A 20942-nucleotide genomic window follows, 5' to 3' on the forward strand; every position below is an offset into this window, starting at 1 on the left:
TTTGCACTTGTGATGTAAAGCGATCTGACACTCTACATCGGGATAAGTAGTGCTATAATATAATTAAATAAAAATTATTTAGTTATTTAAATCAATACCTTAGTTATTTAAATGTGTGTGTACAAACTCATACATATAGTAATTTCTGACATTCTTACAGTGTATATATTTCACAAGGGGACGAGGCTACTTCCTTAAACAACTGCAAAGTTAAAAATTAAAAAAAATCGGGTCTTTGTATAAACTTAACAACACAAGATTATGTAACAAGTACTGTTTGCAAAATATAAGACGCCCTAATTATATTTGGATATAAATATGCTTTAAAAAGCAGAGTCTATCCCTCCGTACAACCACAACTTGGTAACACTTCTCACATAATCTCGCAGCAGGACAAATGGCCTCCAACATGAATAAATGTGTACGTAAATAAACCAGAAAATCTCCACCACTCATCCAGTCTAAATGGACTGTTTACTTTTAGACACTAGGACGAGACTGCTCCCCCGACATGTACTTGAAGAAAAATGTGTTCACAAGCACTGTTCTATAGCATTATTCCATTGCTCACACAAACCAAGTTCTTCTCAATACAAATGTGTATTGAACCCCAGACATGGTATTTCAATTAAAAAAACTTTGACACCAATCTGTGATGGGCCTGTAAAGAATATCCCAGGGACTTAGAATGTGTTTTCTTTAAATATAAATGTCTTACACCATTTTGGGAAAAGATTATAATCCCCCTTAACAATATTTTTAACACAAATGTAGTCTTAGACTTCCCAATGATACTTTAAGGACCCCATGCAGCCGCTACCTATTTATCCCTGCCTGATACAGCCCTTGCGCTGTCAGATCTTTTCCTGACAATAGTGCCATTTTTTTTTAAGTCTCAGAAACTTTTACGAAACACACTCACTGGTTGATGTCATCAGTGATGTCATTTGAGATATCATCAGTGATGTCATTTGAGATATCATCAGTGATGTCATCAGTGACGTCACTGACCATGTCATGGGTGATGTAATATTTGACGTCATGAAGAAACACCTAGGGCGTGCCCGCTTGGTATTGCCTGCTTGGTATTGTTCCGAAACCTAGGAGGGGAAAAATGCATTTGAGCCCATGCTGACCGGAAACATACAATTGTAAATGTGGAAGGGGAGTGGAAGAGAAGTTAACAAAGGATTAGGGGGGTCAAGTGACAAAAAGAGTTGCAGAGGAACGGGAGGGAGTTGAAAGAAGTAAAAATAAAAATATCCCCTGCTGAGGATCTTGAATGCGTATTTCCATGAAATCCTCTGTACTGCTCCTGAGACATGGGAGGGCATGGGGGAACGGCTACCAAAGAATAGGAACTGGGAAATAGTTATGTGACAGTGCTCCTTCCAATGAGGTGGAGATTTAGATGTTGGTAACAAGCAGCATGATGATTGTACCATATCACGTTGTTGTTATTGTTCTTGTTTTGACTTTTGTTTGCATTCCTTTTCTTTGATATGTGATGATGATTTGTTACCACTAAGTGCATTGGTCTTTACCATGACCCAATCTAGGGCAAAGTTATATTTAGTTCTGGGAACTATAACTGCTGAGTTTCTATGGTTTTGTGCGTGTGAAAACGGAGCTTTAGTATAACCTTTGATTTTTTTCAGTGAATTTTTGAGGTTTTTTACATTCTATTTCTTAACTTTAACGTCCCTGTACCCTAACGTTTTTTTTAGTGAATTTCTGCTTTTTGTAAATGGTATTTCCTAACTATAACATCCAAGTAAGCATTTTATTGTGTGAATTTTGAAGGTTTCTTAATTGTATTTCCTATCTGTAACCTGTAACCTTTGAGAGTGGGTATGTGAGTGGTTGTATAGGTTGTTGAGAGGGTTTGTGAGTGGCTGTATGGGGCTGTGCTTCAGTATGTGAGTGGCGGCTGTATGGGTCTGTGAGTGGGTGTGTGAATGGGTGAGTGTGTTGCTGTATGGGTTGGTGAGTGGGTGCATGAGTGGCTGTATGGGTCTGTGAGTTGGTGTGTGAGTGGCTGTATGGGTCTGTGAGTGGGTGTAGCTGCATGGGTCTGTGAGAAGGTGAGTAGCTGTATGGGTATCTGAGTGGCAGTAGGTTTGAGGGTGTGTAAGTGGGTCTGTGAATGGTTTTGTAGATCAGTGAATGGGAGAGTGAATGGCTGCATGGTTCTGTGATTAGGTGTGTGAGTAGCTGTGTGGTATGTAAGTGAGTTTGTGAGTGGCTGTATGGGTCTGTGAGTGGGTATGTGAGCCACTGTATGGGTCTCTGAGTAGGTCTGTGAGTGTCTGTGTTAGTGGCTGTATGGGTCTGTAAGTGGATGTGTGAGTGGCTGTATGGGTCAGTGAGTGGGTGTGTGAGTGGTTTTGTGAGCGTGTGAGTGGCTGTATGGCTCTGTGAGTAGTAGTGTGAGTGGGTGTGTGAGTGGCTGTATGGGTCTGTGAGTGAATATGTGTGTGGTTTTGTTGGTGTCTGAGTGGGAGTGACTCTATTGCTGTGTGGGTCTGTGAGTGGACATGAGAGTGGCTGAATGAGTGTGTGAGTGTGTATCTGTGTGGATGTGTCAGTAGCTGTGTATGTGACTGGGCCATGGAATGGAGAGCTAACTTGTTGGGTAAATGTCTAGTGCATATTCTACAATACAGCTGTATAATGGACAAGAAAGAAATAGCTCCAGTGACCTTTTGTGCATTTAATTTCAGCAATGTCATTTTTCCTCAAGCGTCTTCACCTGAAATATGTGATAACATGAATCCTCCTATAGAAAAGATGACAAGACTACAAGGAAGTGAATCTTCACCAACAAACTGTACTTCCTCTTAACTATGTGAAGTAAGTGCTTCTTTGTTTGGTGAAGATGTCCTCATATTCCTCTGCATAGAGTTTGTGTCACCAAAATCGGTGGGAAGAGCACTCAGGGGGGCTTTTGGTAAGCTAACCATCAACATGGAAAAAGGTTGGAAGACCTCTGCCTACTACTAAGGTGGATGGTGCAGGCCAAATGAGGGGAGCTTGCAGGTGATTTTGCACATTTGCATACTTGTAGTAATTTAAAGGGAGAACCATACACTCTGCACCCACCAGGAGATGACAAGAAAGAACCCACTCATCACAGTCACTACAGATCACACTCGACTAGATCAACGATCAATGCGTTCACCTCCTACAATGAATGTACATCTTTTATATACAGGGACTGATCAAAGTCAAAAGCATACCTCTCAAGTATTTACAAAGTGATAACAAGATGTGTGCCTTATTCCCCTTCCATTGCATTTGCATTGCATTTGCATTTGCATCTAGGTGTGAGGCTCCAGATAGCTCCTGCCAGGATACTACAGCAAAATGAAGAGTGATTGCCCCTGAACTTCGGCCTTAGTTATAGGCCCAGGTGGAATCTGATAATCCCTTTTCTCACCTGCACTTTGCTGCTCAGAAGGAAGCAATGTGCAGGCGCTGCTGAATGTGTCAGAGCATCTCCGAGATATGTCTCTGCTGAAACTCTACACCCCCACTCCAGACCCATTCCCTTCCCTTCCCTTTCCTATCAGTTTATTCATACAGACATCCATGGGAGCTGACACTCAATCTAAGTGTCCTAACTCGCACCACCCAACAGTACTCCACAAACCGTTGCTTAAAACACAACAAGAGTACTCCCACCACATGTCCTTGGCCAACCACTGGAGTAACATTGGTATCAATGACCCCATAACTCACCCTCTCACTGATAGGCTCTCAACATCCCTAAACTGGCCTGCACAAGTCATCTTAAACCTAAACTTTCTTACCCACTCCTCACTGAATATGTCGCAAAGACTCTCTCTGCTGAAAAGCCAACTCGAGATTATAACACAGGGCCTAAGCAAAATATTATTGAATATGAACCACACAACTGGAGCCTATCCAACACTTACACTCTCCTCCTACAGACTCCAACAAACAACACCCAAGCCCTCACATGCCACAGCCACACAACTGGAACTCAATCCCCCTCGCAAACCAGCCTCAGAGACCCAAAACAACAAACACCGCAATGTCCATGAAAGAGGAGACCGATCTTGCCAACTCTTACGACTCCTCTACAACTAGCAACCCCCAGGTATTCACGGGATTTGGGAGAGACAGCATCCTACCAAGAATGGAGAGACCATCAGCCCTCCTCACAAAGTTACCCATGGCCCCTCCCCAGAAGATACCCGACAACAAGACAATGACCCACTGAATGCTTATAAACTGCAGATCTATGACCAAACACGCAACAGAACTGGTGGAAACCATCCTAACCCACGACATCGATATCGCGTTCATCACAGAAACTTGGCTGAAAGAATCCTCCTTACCAATCTTTGACATGCTTGTGCCCCCCGGGTTCTCAATCATAAACAAAGACAGAAAAAAAGTATTGTGGTGAGACTTCTTCTCGTACAATACATTTGAGTATCTATCCTCCACCATTGAGACAAAGAACAACAAACGATAAACTACCACCTCCTCTCCCATCCGCCAGGCAACATTCCCTCTTTCAGAGAACACCTTTCCGACCTGATAACTCACTTCTCACTCTTAGACTCCAATAACATAATACTAGGGGACCTCACCCTACATTGGAATGATGAAAGTAACACTCTGAACCAAGCCCTAAACAAAGTACTTTGCAACAATAACCTGATCCAACACTGCACAGACCAAATGCATAATAGAGGCTCAATCCTGGATGTCATTATAGCTCAGGAAGATACAGTTACTATAGACCACATCCTTCCTGTCGACTGGCCAGACCACCACCTTATTCTATTTCACATTAACCATCTGACTCACTGCCTTCCCCATCCACATGATGCCCTTCATTGGGCGAGAAATCCAAGACAGATTCCCCTTGCTGACCTGGATGAAGGGGTAAGAAAACTCCTTCCCCCAACACAGGCTTAGTTCACGCTACAATACAACAATGACAATCATACTAGGCCAAGCCGCTCCCTTGAAACAAAAAAGAGTCAGGAACAACCCATCGAGAGCCTGGTTAAATACAGACCTCAACTCTGAAAGAAAACTTATCAGAGCTGCAGAAAGACTCTGGCGGAACAACCCGTCCTCAACCCACCTTGACGAACACAAATCAGAATGCAGGAAATTTAAAAAACATATTAAGAACGAAAAATCTACCTTCTTCCGTAGTGCATTAGACAATGCCAAAAACCGTCCCAAAGAACTCTTCAATCTCATCAAACAACAAACAGTCAAACCTCCCACATCAACCATACAGGTTTCCAAAGAACTATGTGGCACCTTTGCCAATTTCTTTAACAGTAAAATCACCAAGATTGAATGCTCCCTTATTGACCACTCAAGGGCAATGAACATAGACTTAAATAAGAACTATATATTTTTAATCCAGTGTCCAGCCGGACAGAGGAATTTTTATTTTCGCAATAAAGTCAAAGATCAGCTAATAAAAGAGAGGCGCAACAAAGATCAAAAAATGGGCACAAGCCTGTACCAAATCAGGAAGGGGTGAAGACAATACATGGGGAAAATGACAGGCAAACAGAGTGGAGCGAAAGGCGGCTTACAAAACAATGCAAATCTTCTGTAAGCTAAACCTAACAGTAACTGCAATAAATAATACACAAGGGAACAATGCAGTACTGTTAAAACAGTCGACATGACGTTTCGATCCCTATCTCCAATAATAAACTGGGATCATCTTCAGGACTACATTAATTACTATTGCCTGAGTGGAGGCCTGCGGGAATAAACAGGAAAATGGAAGGAAAGGGGAAAGAGAACAATTATATCTCACAAACAATTCACGTTTTCATAAAGCATGTCTCACATTTTAGAGTGATTTAAATTCGGTGACATAGTGCTCTGGAACCACCGTTATCAGTGACCTATTACCAAACAGTAAATAATAAATAAGGTGCAAGGTGCCGTCGTGGTGACTAGTTACCGAGCAATGCGGCTGGGCCGTCCGCTGAGTGACTGCTCGAAAGGGCATAGGCGTAATTGTGGTCATTTTTCTGGCAGCATTGACGGTATGTGAAGTGCCTATGTGGATAATTGGCATAGTGCCGGAGGGGTAGGTGTTCTTGCCGGTCAATGCAAAAACGGGGTGACTAGAGTGCCGTGTATGTGAGGCACTGTGCGGGAAAATTACCGCGACGAATGTGAGGTGGCAGGATATTGGCAGGGAGAAGTGCTGACCTTCTTTCCAAGGAAGTTATGATCCATCGGCATCAGTTGCGAAGCCTCGTGGAAGGTCAGGTGCACCTAGGGGCAGAAGTGACTTGGTTAGGCGATTCGAAGAATCTATAGCAAATTGGGGAGGTAAACCAAGGAGTCGAGTTTACCTGATGGTGTACACAAAGAGCCTGTGAGGCTTCTGTGAAGGCAAGATTGCACGGCAGGATGTCTGTGGAGCGTTCCTGTCCCGTTGCGATTGATCTGCGGGAAGGGAACAAGTTTTTAGCCGGAGATGGCCGTTATACTTGAAGCTCAGAGAAGCCAGCGGGTGTGGTGGTATACCTATAATAGTTGCAAAGTGCCCCGTGAAAGGGTGGAGAATACAAGCCTGAACGGTGGGCGGCACGGCTCGGCTGCTAAATGAAGCAGTCCGGGTACTTGTTGGTCCTGTGTGGAATAAAAACAGGGATCAGGGCCATTGAAAACCCTCGGGGGGAATTTAACACGGCCGGTGTGCAGGGGCCGCCTTACCTCAATGGGAAGTTGGAGTCGGGCTGCACAGAGTCCCGTCCGATGTAGCAGGGTAACTGGTAGTGAGTTGCTCTCTGGGGCGCAGCATATACGGCGTGCATAGGCGTGCAACATAGGAGCCGCATCCGATGCGGCACCTTGAACGCCCCACTGGTTGACCACTATTCATTATATAAACACTCTGAAGATGAGTTAAAGTGGACAGTTTTGAAAGTATTGAAACTACCTCCAAGAGGTGGTAACATGGGACAATTGTTGAACAAAGAGGAACTTAAATCCATCATCCAATTCAACTCCATACAGGATGGCCTGAACAGATCAGAGGATTGGACCAATCTCTTGTAAAACCATGTATTTAACCCTGGTTCTCAGACTTGAAGTGAAAAAGACACTGATACCCCTGGGTCCCCCGTGGACCTGAACCTTACTCTGATTTTCCGATTGAATTATTCTTGAACCTTACTCTGTTTTTCCGATTTAATTGTTCTTGGACAAGTGTTGTGACCAATGTTAAAATGTTAAAATGTCACTTCGAGCACTTTTTCACCCACTTTCACCCACTCCAACATGTCTGCCGTTGGGGTTCACCCCTTCACTAAATCAAAATGGCTCCCACAGCCCTGGCGACCGACCGAAACCTAGGGGTAGTCCTTCTTCTGTGTTCATCATTCATAATGCACGCCGTATATGCTGCGCCCCAGAGAGCAACTCACTACCAGTTACCCTGCTACATCGAACGGGACTCTGTGCAGCCCGACTCCGACTTCCCATTGAGGTAAGGCTTCCCCTGCACACCGGCCGTGTCAAATTCCTCCCGAGGGTTTTCAATGGCCCTGATCCCTGTTTTTATTCCACACAGGACCAACAAGTACCCGGACTGCTTCATTTAGCAGCCGAGCCGTGCCGCCCGCAGTTCAGGCATGTATTCTCCACCCTTTCACGGGGCACTTTGCAACTATTATAGGTATACCACAACGCCCGCTGGCTTCTCTGAGCTTCAAGTATAATGGCCATCTCCGGCTAAAACCTTGTTCCCTTCCCGCAGATCAATCGCAACGGGACAGGAACGCTCCACAGACGTCCTGCCGTGCAATCTTGCCTTCACAGAAGCCTCACAGGCTCTCTGTGTACACCATCAGGTAAACTTGACTCCTTGGTTTACCTCCCCAATTCGCTATAGATTCTTCGAATCGCCTAACCAAGTCACTTCTGCCCCTAGGTGCACCTGACCTTCCACGAGGCTTCGCAACTGATGCCGATGGATCATACCTTCCTGGGAAAGAAGGTCAGCACTTCTCCCTGCCAATATCCTGCCACCTCACATTCGTCGCTGTAATTTTCCCGCACAGTGCCTCACATACACGGAACTCTAGTCACCCCGTTTTTGCATTGACCGGCAAGAACACCTACCCCTCTGGCACTATGCCAATTATCCACATAGGCACTTCACATACCGTCAATGCTGCCAGAAAAATGAGCACAATTACGCCTATGCCCTTTCGAGCAGTCACTCAGCGGACGGCCCAGCCGCATTGCTCAGTAACTAGTCACCACGACGGCACCTTGCACCTTATTTATTATTTACTGTTTGGTAATATGTCACTGATAACGGTGGTTCCAGAGCACTATGTCACCGAATTTAAATCACTCTAAAATGTGAGACATGCTTTATGAAAACGTGAATTGTTCGTGAGATATAATTGTTCTCTTTCCCCTTTCCTTCCATTTTCCTGTTTATTCCCGCAGGCCTCCACTCAGGCAATAGTAATTAATGTAGTCCTGAAGATGATCCCAGTTTATTATTGGAGATAGGGATCGAAACATCACGTCGACTGTTTTAACAGTACTGCATTGTTCCCTTGTGTATTATTTATTGCAGTTACTGTTAGGTTTAGCTTAAACAAGATTTGCTTTGTTTTGTAAGCCGCCTTTCGCTCCACTCTGGTTGCCTCTCATTTTCCCCATGTATTGTCTTCACCCCTTCCTGACTTGGTACAGGCTTGTGCCCATTTTTTTATCTTTGTTGCGCCTCTCTTTTATTAGCTGATCTTTGACTTTATTGCGAAAATAAAAATTCCTCTGTCCGGCTGGACACTGGATTTAAAAAATATAGTTCTTATTTAAGTCTATGTTCATTGCCCTTAACCTTATTTGTATGAGTTCAGGACCTTTGTCTTTTTGAATAATCATTAACTACCCGAGGTCCTCAACTACCTAGACGGGTTCCCTTGTTGTTTATACCAACCCTTAATGACCACGTCCTGTCAGCGAACAATAACCTGCTTCCTAGCAACAAAGGAAACAACCCCCCTTGGCACCCTCCGAGCAGCTGTTAGACTTTCAACCCCATCTCCGAAACAGACATCACAGAGTTGATTATCAGGTCCAAACCTTCCTCACACATAACTGACCCCATTCCCGCTCAACTTGCTAAAAGCTCAACCTCACCCTAGTCCCTCTCTGGGCCGAGAATATAAATAGCTCCCTGAGTACTGGAATCATGCCAGACTGTCTAAAAAAACAGCCAAGTCACGCCATTATTTAAAAAAAAAAAAACAGGCTCGGACCCAACAACAACAACAACTTCAGGCTGGTCTCCAATCTCCATCTCCTATCCAAAATTCTGGAAAGATGAATTCTCCTCCAACTTAATCAACACATTGACAGCAACAACCTTCTAGATACTCACCAATCAGGCTTCAGAAAAGGTTGCAGCACAGAGACAGCGATCCTGAATGTCATAGTTGATGTCTACAAATCACTTGTTGCAGACCGCGGCTGCCTACTCATACTTCTTGACCTATCGGCAGCCTTTGATACGGTTGACCACACTCTGCTCATAAATGTACTCCGAGAGATAATTGCTGCAGAAGAGGTGGTCTCACAATGCCTCCTTCCTTCAGAACCGCTCCCAAAGAATAAAAATGAACAAATTCACGTCTGACCTTCTCCCCATAACCAGAGGAGTCCCACAAGGATCAGTTCTCTCCCCATCACTGTTTAACATCTACATGGAGCCTCTCATCTCCATACTCAAAAAAGCCAACATCTCCTTCCACCTATGCAGATGATACCCAGATCTACCTAAAACATCCTCAATTGGAGACATTAAAAAATTAAACAACACTCTACGAAAAGTTCAACATTGGCTATCCCACAACCACCTAAAGCTCAACCAAGACAAAACAGAAATCCTTTTCATATCCAACAAGGAGCAGACCCCCCTAGTTACAGAATGGCTAAAAGCCATTGAAGCTCTTAATTGCAATCTTACCCTGGCAGACTCTACATAATCCCTAGGAATCACTCTGGACGCAAGCCTAAACATGGACAAACAAATCAAGAACTCAGTGAAAATCGCATTCTTGAACCTAAAATTACTCAACAAAAAAAAACCTTCACTCCCCCAATGACCTTAAACTGGCCACACAATCCTTGGTTCTGATTCTGGCTCCCCTCCGAGCAACTCTAAATGCAGCTGCCAGGATGATCACTGGAGTAAAGAAATATTACCACATTTCTCCCTCTCTAAGCGAACTAAAATGGCTCCCAATCGAAATGCGTGCCAACTTCAAGACTGTTTGCCTTATACATAAAGCTCTTCACACCAGTAAACCGGCCTACTTGGCTTCCAAACTCAAGAAGGCAGGACAAACAAGGAACCTCAGGAGCACCACCACTCTTCTTCTCATTCCCCCAAAAGCTTGCAAACAAAAAGCTCTGTCTCGCTCCTTCTCGGGAAATGCATTTAAAATGTGGAACAACAGGACTAATCTCTCCTTCGTAAACTTCAAAAGCCAGCTCAAAGGCCTCTTCCTCAATCAAACTCAACTGAATGAAGAGATGCCTCACAATGTGACAGACCTCTCCCACCAAAGTAATCCTGCCCAGCGCAGAACATAGACACTTCAACAAGAAAGTTCTCCAGTGCCTGTGTTTTGACTCGCTCCCTAGACCGCCTGAACATGAATCGACCCAAGACAATGCTGTTTATTGTAATACTGTATAACTGATTGCATCACGATATACGTTGTAAAGAGCTCTGATACCTTCGGGTCTGGCTAGCGCTATATAAAACTCTTAAATAAATAATAATAAATAAATAAATGTATCCTGTGTATGAAAATCACACCTGGTCAAGTTTACCATACTTCTGTGGGACCTAAGCTCTTCGGCAGAGTAGACAGCATCCACCTTGTAAAGAGTGATTAGACACTGTCTACCTGTGTGTACCCTCAACTTGTGCCCTGGATGAAGACCTAATTAACCCTCCTTGAAACATCATATGTAAACATTATGTTAAAGAAATTAAAATAGAAGTGTCAACTTTAAATGTCGTATGACAGTGACTCATAATACACAAACACAAATGCATGAGTATGTTAGGACCTACCTGCGTCAGCTCAAACTGTGAAGAAAATCTTCGTGCCACGTTGTCAATCAAACCTTTGAAGGAAAAGGAACTTCCACTGTATCTGAAAAGGGTGAGAAAACATTGAAATGCTAGGTTGTTTATAGAGCCGACTTCCTTTTGATAATGAGTGTTACATTTAATCTTTACACGTGGTGTGCACTTGATTTGTATTTGATTTCAGCCTCCCACTGTGGGAGGATATCCCTTACCCAGCCTCACCCCACAGATGATATGTCACCCACGGTAATGGCTTCCAATGACTTAAAGGAAGAACGGTGGCTTTCGCAATTCTGAATTAAAGGTGGCAGAACACCAGTGCCACTCTTTCCATTGCCCCCAACCCAAAATGCGAGGCTACACCTGGGGATATCTGCTAGTGGATTCTCTCCTCTGTATTTACAAGAATTCCCTGTGGGGAGACATGGTAGCCCTGAGATAGCCATGTGATGTGAGTTGTTCTTCCACAGTAATGCATTCTCAAAAGTCACATCAGACGTATGGTACTAGTAAAGGTGTATATTTTTGACTTATTGGTATAACCCTTGATATTTGGGGCAACTAGTCAATGCAATGAAATGTCTTTTCTCTTTCCCTTAATAGTGAATTGGTGCACCCAATCGGCAAGGTATTTTGCCCTCTAATAAGTCCCTGGTAAATGGCACCAGGGGTACCCAGGGCAAGGGTGGTAAAGGGGTCACCAGGGCTGCAGCACTATATTTTGCCAACCTGTCTGACCCAAGTAAAAGTATGTCTACAGATCTGCCATTGCAGAACTGACCAAGCAGCCTATCTGCTCGAGAGCGACTCTGCGCACACCATGTACTGAAGAGCCACACCACTACCTTAGTCTAAGTAATTCACTCTTAAAGATATCCTCCTAAGCCCAGGGGGAAGAGTGAATTATGTTAAAGGTGTGGATATAATATCCCTACAGTAAACCTGTGAAGCAAGGTTTTATTGTAAGTGACTGGCAGTCAATAGAGTAACATGGGCTACAGAGAGAACTCGAGATAGCCAGCTCCATTATGGATCGACCAAATTGTGTCATGTTTGGTGTCAAACAGCGGGCTTTTTCACCCCAACTTGATTCTTGTGACTAAGGTGAGTTGGCATGCAGGTAGGTGACACCCTGGGTAAGTGCCCATCTCATGTTTAGTGCTCCGGTGCCTTGGCTGGCTTCCTTAAGCTGTTTTCTGCCAAGAGACTGCCCTTCTGGTGAAATGTGGCAGCACTTCCCCAGGTTGGAGACAAAGGCCTGGGCAGGAAGGACGTCACACCTCCTCCCTCTCGGGACGGCTAGTATTTACAGCAACCACGGCGGCTAACCTCAAAGGCTTCACAGACTTTGATGTACAAGAGTACTTGTCGCCAACTCGAGGTCAAAGCCCTTCCCACCCTGTCCAGTCCAACTGGCAGGAAAATTAGCTATTCAGGATTCATGCACCTCCAAAGGACTAGCCACACCTTTAGCCAAGGAAGAGTTATGCCATTTGGAAGACCCTAGATTAAAGGACTCTGGGTAGAAAGGTGACGTACATCCACAGGCAATGTCACTCCAGGGGCGGGTTAGCTGAAGTGACAAGTAACCCATTTGCTATTGTCGTACTTGCCCTTAACACCCCCCTAAACTAGGATTTGAGGGGCTCCCTGATTCTGGAACCTCATTTCTGACTTTGAATTAGAGAAAAGGCACATTGAAGATGCTGTAACCGACAAAAGGACCTTGGACTCTACAGCAGTGCAAAGATAGGACATGTAAGTGCCCTGAAGCGACCATATACTGGAATTGTGTGTTCAACGTGTGTCCTTGGCAAAAGCTCATTGCTCCCAGCAAGAGGGACTCCAGTGGATGCCAGAAAATGAACCAGACTCCCAAGGATTACTGGGTCCAGTCACCTGCAAGCTTCAGGAAAATCGATGTGCTGCATGACAGAATTGCAACTTGATGGTCCTGTCCAGAGTGAACCCAAAGAAAAGTTGTGCCCTGCAAGCCCGGAGTGGTAGCCAAGCTTACACCAAATTTCAAGCTGCTACTCCAATCTTGTCGCTCTCCAGCTGCCTGAGCAACCATGGATTATATTTGCTGCAGCCCAGGCTTGGTGATCACCAGTTGGGTGTTAGACCACTTGAACGACATGTCTCACCCAAGAGCACCTCACAGCGACAGCATCCGATGTTGGCAACAACCCCGCTGCTGTGTTCTTGCATCCTGAAGTTTGAGCTAGGGACCCGCATGACCTTATCCACAATAGGGTTTATTTGAACGGACCCTGCAAGTGACCGAGTGTCACTTGTGTTTTCTCCCATTCTTTTCAACATGACCAGTTTTACTTTAAGTGCATCTATTTTTGGACGCTTTAATAAATCTATTATATTTACATGAAAATACACTCTATTTTTATGAATTGGTGTCAGATTTGTTTTGAGTCACATCAATTACTTATGCACCATGATGGTACTGTAAAATGCTTAACGCATGTTCCTCCAGTAATACCTGACTGCTCTTTGTCACATTATCCGGAATGAGCTAAGGATTATTGTTGTTTAACCCAAGGATTCCCTACGCGTATTGTGAGAATATTGCATTGTAAGGCCGCCCAGCCATACCAAATAATATTCCACCTTGCAACCATTTAACTCTGTAGAATTCTGCAGAGTTGCATAAAAACTCTGCTACATTCTGCCAAGTTCCGCCATGGGGCAGAAATAAACATGTTGCACTGCAATTTAGCAGCAGTAGCTCGAGCAGTGCTGAAAAATCAGTGCAAGTGGCACCCTTCAGTGCGCAATATCGCGCCGCCATTTGAGATAATGTTGCTGCTGCTCTAGTAGAAATTCTACTCAAGCACCCGCAAATCTAATAGAGAAGCAGGTATCTGACCGCCCCTGCCCACGTTGTAAAGTCATACTAGAGGATGCCAAATCTCGTTCGCACTTGCCTTTTTGGAGCCTCATGGAAAATAATTCTGGCAGGTGGCGATCGGCAGAATTTGGCCTAAAGTTTGTGTTACAAGAATAACATAGAGTTGCCAAATTCCGCCAATCCCGCAGGCCGAATGAAACATCCCACCCACCTCTAGTGCAAACACGTATTTCTTATGAAAACAATCTTTCAGATGGGCAGGCTCAGTTTCTTTTTAATTTCGACACTTGGACCACTCTGTCCTTTGAAACTGTGCATTAATACCCCATTCATTGATGTAGCTCCAAAACCTACTGGGGTCTCTCAGTTTAGTTTTCTCTCTGAATTTGTGTACATTTGTCAAGTAGGCATGCTTTGAACATGGGATTGACATTTTTTTGAATTTACTGACATGTCAAAGCAATCACAATATGGTATGTTGTCAAAGTTAATAAATTGTAGCAGCAAGCATTAACTATATCACTAGACGTTGCTGGTGGCTACTGAACACTAGCTTCTGCCCAAGTGCCTCTGCCTTCAAAGTCTTCTGAAAACAAGTAGTAGACTTACTCAAGGAAAATCTTCTCCCAGTTGGCCCTGATGAAGTCCCATGCTATACTCTGCCCTGCAGCATTGTTAGCAATAGAAGAGATGGTGGAAATGCCATCCTGCTTCCGAATGATTGTTCGATCCCAGGTGTACTCAAGATATCTAAGAAGAGAAATTAGCACATATTAAGCGTATCAATCAGAATTTAACATTGCAAGCACCATGGAAGCCATTATTGTCTGACTTAGTGTGTCTGCTGAAATTAAACCATCGTAAAATGATCCCTTAATGTTAGCATAAATAGTCACATGAGATATACGTAATGGTCCACTGAATTTGCAATGGTATATTCCCTCAATTGTCACAAAGGGTGTATCCTCGTTCTAGCAAACTTCAAATTTGATTCTTTACCCTAAGCTAGTCAGTCCTTATTTCATGCTGATGATTTTTGATTAGGGTAAAGGATTTTGATTTAGTTCTATGAGCAATTAACTACTGACTACCTTTCTCCATGCTGTGCGTAGTTGTGTGTTCTTACAGCCATTTTGGAAGGTGACGTCCTGCCTGGGCCGGGTGCTGGCCTGGACCATCCCGCTTGACCCCACACTGTGGCTGCGCCATAGCACAGAGGAGATCAGAGGAAACTGTTATAAGCAGCCCCTCCTGTTTTTGAGCCTAACTCTAGCTAAAAGGGACATAGCCGAGAAATGGAAAGCAACCTCCACGCCGAGCTTAGGGGGATGCAAGAAGGTGATGGATAGGCGCATGGGTGCCGAAATCGTAGTCTTTCAAGCACGGGGATGCCCACAGAAGCACAGGAAAATTTAGTCCCACTGGGTGACATATTAGGGCATTAACCTACCCCCCTTGCCACATTCAAACCTTTCATAATCCCGCTAGTCAATACATGGGTCATATTAACGCACCATAGACGGCCAAAATGTGTGGCTAAAAGACACATCTTCAAAAATACACAATTAGGAATAATCAGCAGGGTTCGGTGTAGTTTGTTATTTATCCGGCCTGGTGTTTGACAGGCCAAGTTGTTATGTACTGATAAAATCAGGTTCACTATGTCTTTTGCACTATATGTAATGTACTTGTCGGGCCCCTCCCATTTTATACCTTCAAAAAGAAATAACATTTGTTGTGAATTTTATTTTAACTACAGACTATAAAAAATAAATAGACGGATCTCTGACACAATTAATCTTGTGGGACTTCTTTATTTTTCTTAGCTAGACTTATCAAGTGATTGTGGTTTGAGATAGCACATGCCCCTTATTTGGGATGGAAAACAGGAAGTAAAGATGGAGGGTCTCCTGTGAGAAATAGATTATCTGTTTATTGAGAACTGGCATTGATTGTAGATTCCCCAGTGAGTCCTGCATAATGTGGTTAGCTTGAATGCCTGGATCTAGAAGGTTCTCCTCTCCATCACCTTCTGGACATGAAGAAGAAATGCAAGCAGCCAGGGCCACTCGGAAGGTGGCTTGTTTCAGATCTCTCTGTTTCTGCTGTGTTTGCATGCCATGTGGAGGCTGGTGGGTATGCATTGGTCTCCATGTGTCGTCTCTTGGACTAGAGGTGTGATGGGCTGTGACATAACGGACTTGGGGAAAGGTCTCTGGCTCTCGTCAAAAGTCAATAACTTGCCTAAAAACCCAGAAAATAAAGGTTAACATCCCACTCTTGCCAGGGACAGGAGTTTTCTTGAAGGTCTTTTCTACCATAAGGTGTTTTAAGGACCTTTCAAATAATTGAAGAGTCTATAGCTGTACTGTTGAAAACCCCAATTTCAGTTACCATACGTTTGTTTCCCTAGAACTTCTTCTACCAAGGTGCAGGATGCTGTGCCTGCTAATTGAGCCATTGGGCAGATTTGTTTTTTCCTATGTCTCACCCTTACAGTGGGATGGCTTGGAGAATTTGCATTTTAAGGTTACCTTGAGCTTGGGATTTGGCAGTTTATCCCTCTATTCACTTAGGAAATTACAGACTCCTGGGAGTGTGCCCGGCCTCCTCTGATGCCCTTTTATGGGTAGCAGTGGTCTCTAGGGTTTGACGGCCTTCAGACCTGAGCTTAATTTGAAGGTTTGGAGGCCTGCTTCTCCCTGCCCCCCACCTCATCTGTATATCAGTGAGTGGGCCTGCTCTGTTCTGTTGTCCTGGCAGATGTCTCCTCCAAGGATCTCTTCAGGAAGGAGAAGTTTTTTGGAGTCTACTTGGGAATGGATGGCCTATGACTGACGTTGCCATCTCTTTTGTCTCTGTGACTCTGTGTGCCCCTTCAGTTTGGGTAGGCTCAGATCAGTAGCAAATTTCTCATGGCCAGAGTTCCAGTATTAGAGTCCAACCCATAGCACGCCCCATTGCTGCCTTCTTATCAGATGGTTTTTCTTGCTGAGATTCAAATTTGCTTCCTCGGACTAGGAAATGTAGGAGATCAGATATCAATCGTTGAGCCCACACGCTATCCCCCTTCTTGGGGAGAAGTGTTTCTCGGTGTTCTGCATTCGATTCTCATTCCCTCTGGCTATGCGGTCAAGGACTTTGTGTTGTTTGTGTGTCGTTGGTGGTGGACTGCATTAACTGCATTATGCGTTCCTAATACACGTTGATGCCTTGTCTAGGCTTCCCTAGTTATGCTACTGTGAACCAGTAGGTCTTGGTTGTGAGCAGCCCTTGTTTTGAGGGCAGGTGTGCCTACTCACTCCAATGCTTTTAGCATCCGCCTTTGCCCCCGTTGCCCCTCCCAGGGTATTGAGGCAGATCATGGGCTTGCAATATTGCCAGGGCTCTGCCACAATTTAGAGAACTGAAATATTGTGATACTAAAATATCAAGAAACAAAATATTGTGAAAGTCAAAATGTATAGGTAAATATAGATTCACTATTCTTAACTTCACATCCATGTACATTGGAGATCTTGTGCATTGATAGATTGATAGCTATGTTTATGCTGAGTTAGCGATATTAGACTGTCTCCTTTGATAGCTGCAGGTTGGAAGGGTTTTAGTTCAAGCTGATACAGAGGCTGCGGTTGTTCTTGTACACTACTAGAAGGATACTTTGGTGTTCTTGCTTATTCTTGGTCTGCACCAAAAAAAACCTCTAAATCTTGGCTAGCTTTTACGGGACAGTATATATCTGCTGTGGAATTGGTTGGGGAATAGTTTGTAGTTTTCCCTGGTTGGGTTGGTGGCAATGGACTGGACTGCTTTCTCTCTCAGTACTTGTCCCTTCTCTGTTTCTATTGGCAGGAGTTTGCCCATGGCTCTTTGTGCTGGTATCATGTCAGTTACTGCTCAATGTTGCCTAAAAGATTAATGTCTTTACCCCGTTTGATGTGTAATTGGTTTTGGGTGTTGCATTGCCTCAATGGGCAGTGAATTTGTTTCCCTTTCGGTGCCCAGTATGGTGAAACTTTCATGATACTTTGGTATATCCTCATTGAGTAAGAAATGGGGTGTAGAAGAGGGTGAAAAGCTAATAGCTGGATTAATTAATGATAATCTTCATTGCTCAGATCCCTACTTCTTTGCCCAAGTACTTACATTCCCTCCCTCGCAGGAGAGGTTTACCTGTTATCCTCTGACTTGCTCAGTATGTTTTCGGATACTGATCAGACAGGTGTGCCCTAATTAATGGAATCATGTAGGAAATATGGCCTCTGTATGGTGTGTAACAAAATGTTCATTTTTGACAGCATTTTGGGAGCTTTAAAAGAGATGCCTGGCCTCCAGGGACATAGTTTCCTCCTCAAATTGACTATGACAAGGAAGTGTGAATCGAAGTAATGAAGATATTCAAACCATTTCTTGTGAAACCGAGAAATATCAGTGATCAAGGTCAGGAGTGAACCATATGTGCTTGATATGAAAGGGTTATTGAAACGTGTTAATTTGTGATGAGTCCCCGGCTACTACTAGGATTAGGGTATACCATGGGATTTAGCACGTCAAGATAAGTTTACACTGCTGTAACGAATGCTGAATTTCCCAGCAGATACATATTATTAGGTCTGGCATTAGCTATGTCTTTATGTTTTCAAATAAATTAATAAATAGTACATGCTTTTATATACATTGAGGTGCTTTCAGTCATCCATCTTCATCCATTGGTTTGTTGTAGTGTAATTCACATTTTGCTTCCTCCCACCCTAGCATAAACAACCGGGTAATGGGTCAGCCCACTTCAGCCATTGGCTCCACTCACTGTGAGAGACACCATTTTGCCTGTGCTCAGTGTACATATCTGGTGAAAAAGTAGTCCCTTAAAGTATCAAGGACTGGTGGTTTAATATGTCCTCTTTTAAAAAATAAAAATAAAAATCATTTAATTTTCTTTTGCAAGGGCCCAGCAGCTCTTCTGACAGTGCTGCAATTTCCTCAATTCACCTTGAGGGTGACCTGTATCCCATGTGGTCATTGCTAGATGCCAACGTTTCACAAATATCATGCACGCACAAGCAATACGGCTGCACAGGTGGCTGTCTTTGAATGGTTTTTGTAAAACATTATTGTTAGAAATTGGGTTTCCAGCTGGCAGAGGTAGGCCCCCTGTCCAAGCAGGAACCATTATCCTATTCAGGCTAAGTCAGATACACACAAAAAATTAACCAGTGCTCACCCTCCGGTAGCTTGGCACAGAACAGTCAGGCTGAAGAGGCAATGTGTAAAATATTTTTTTTAACAGTGAAACAGTGAAAACCCCGCCAAAAGGTTCATACCTGGTTAGTAAAATAGAACTTTACCATATCAATAAAACAAGAACAAAACAACAAAAATCCAATAATTAAAACCAGAGTTATTCATTTTTAAAGATTAAACTGAAATGTAGTGTTTAAAAGCATAAATTGCCAACCAGGGCTAGGTGGCTGTGCAGGCTGGGTAAAATCTAAACGTTCAGGCCGACCACGATGGAGCATGCGTTGGATACAAGGAACATTCTTGTCCCTCTCCAAAGTACCTTGTTGTGTTATTAACGAAGACCTGTTGCATGCAGCAGAGGGGGTGATGCGTAATCGATTCCTTCGGATGTGGACGATGCATTGGTTCTGAGCCGCACAAGTTGGAGGTGCGTCATTATCGAACCACAAGATGTAGGCAATGCATCGTCGTTGAGCAGCGCAAGTCAAAGATGAGTCAGGAAGTTGAAGCAAAGCACTGCGCTGTCATAGATGTGATACATTTGGTCCTTGCAGCAGTGGCAATGTGTCAAGGGGGATGCACCAGTGCCGAGCCAATTGCGTTGCGTGGATTTTGGTAGTTGCAGCACCTTATATCCACTTCCAAGAGCCCCGGATTGAATTAGCACCACTTGGCAGGGCATGACTCAGAGATGGCAGAGATAAGGTGCTGTTGGTAGATTGGTTGAAAGTATTTGATGTCCTGAGTCTTCAGAAGAGGAGGCAGGAGACAAACCCTTTGATTCGCTCAAGTACTGGGATGGAGAGATGCAGGTCCAGTTCTTCTCACTCTGGGGCAAGAGGGCAGCAAGTCAGCACATCAGAGCAGGAGTCCAGCAGAGTGGCAGTCCTTTTAGCAACACAGTGTAGTGGCAGCACTCCTGAAGGTACGCTGAGCTCTGGGGGCAGACTGCGAGTTAGAGAAGCAGCGTGGAGCTCTTCTGTCACCTGTTCCACATTTCGCCGTGTAAATTTTAAATTTGCTTTTACCGCTCGATACTTTTTATTAAATTCAACCCCCTCACTGATCTTACCTGATTCTATCCGTGCCAGACAGCTGGTGATTTAATACCCGTTCCCTCAGTAGGGTGTGCCTCCCTGCCCCAGTCCATCACGGCTGACGTGCCGATTGCTGTGGAGGGCAGGCGCCATCTTAGGGGAGGACCTGGATCCCGGCGGAGCCGCGCGCTGCGGTCTAGCTGGGGGTGGGGTTTAGACTTAAATTGCAATGGCCCCCCGGAAGCGCAGCGGACGAGCGCAGCGGGCGCGACGTTGGCACGCCGAAGGTGCGCCTAAGGTAAGCCCGTCTGCGCCCTGTCCGCGGCCGATCGGGGCACGGGACATGTCCCCCTGCCCGTCTTTACAGATACTCGTCCTCTGACTTAACCCATTTACATGCTCATTGGCCCCTTTCTCCTACCAACCTGTCGAGCCTTGAGTCAATGGGGTTACTTTGTGTTAGGGAGACCTTTTCTGAGATAGATCTCCTCCTGGCCCCAGTCCTCCCTCCGGTTACACTACCCCTCCCAGATATCGATCCCCCTCCCATTAAAGGGCCCTTATACTCTAAACACACTGTGAGCTATCTTAATACTCGCTCATTGGTAAAACACCAGTTGGAAATCTTTAATTACTTAGACTCCAGGAA

At 44.4% G+C, this 20942-nt stretch overlaps 1 protein-coding gene across 1 annotated transcript in view; it reads right to left on the bottom strand.

Moving 5' to 3' along the window:
* The window catches only part of LOC144824117 (aminopeptidase N-like), a 532705-nt gene that overhangs the window by 84409 nt on the left and 427354 nt on the right, over positions 1-20942 (bottom strand). Inside the window, exons 18-19 of the mRNA XM_078683229.1 lie at positions 14625-14765; positions 11132-11213 (exon numbers count right to left, since the gene is read on the bottom strand). Coding sequence (XP_078539355.1) covers positions 11132-11213; positions 14625-14765 — 223 coding nt within the window. The remainder of the gene's footprint in view (positions 1-11131; positions 11214-14624; positions 14766-20942) is intronic.

This window comes from Lissotriton helveticus, chromosome 3_1 (assembly GCF_964261635.1).
Source record: "Lissotriton helveticus chromosome 3_1, aLisHel1.1, whole genome shotgun sequence".
Classification (NCBI taxonomy): domain Eukaryota; kingdom Metazoa; phylum Chordata; class Amphibia; order Caudata; family Salamandridae; genus Lissotriton; species Lissotriton helveticus.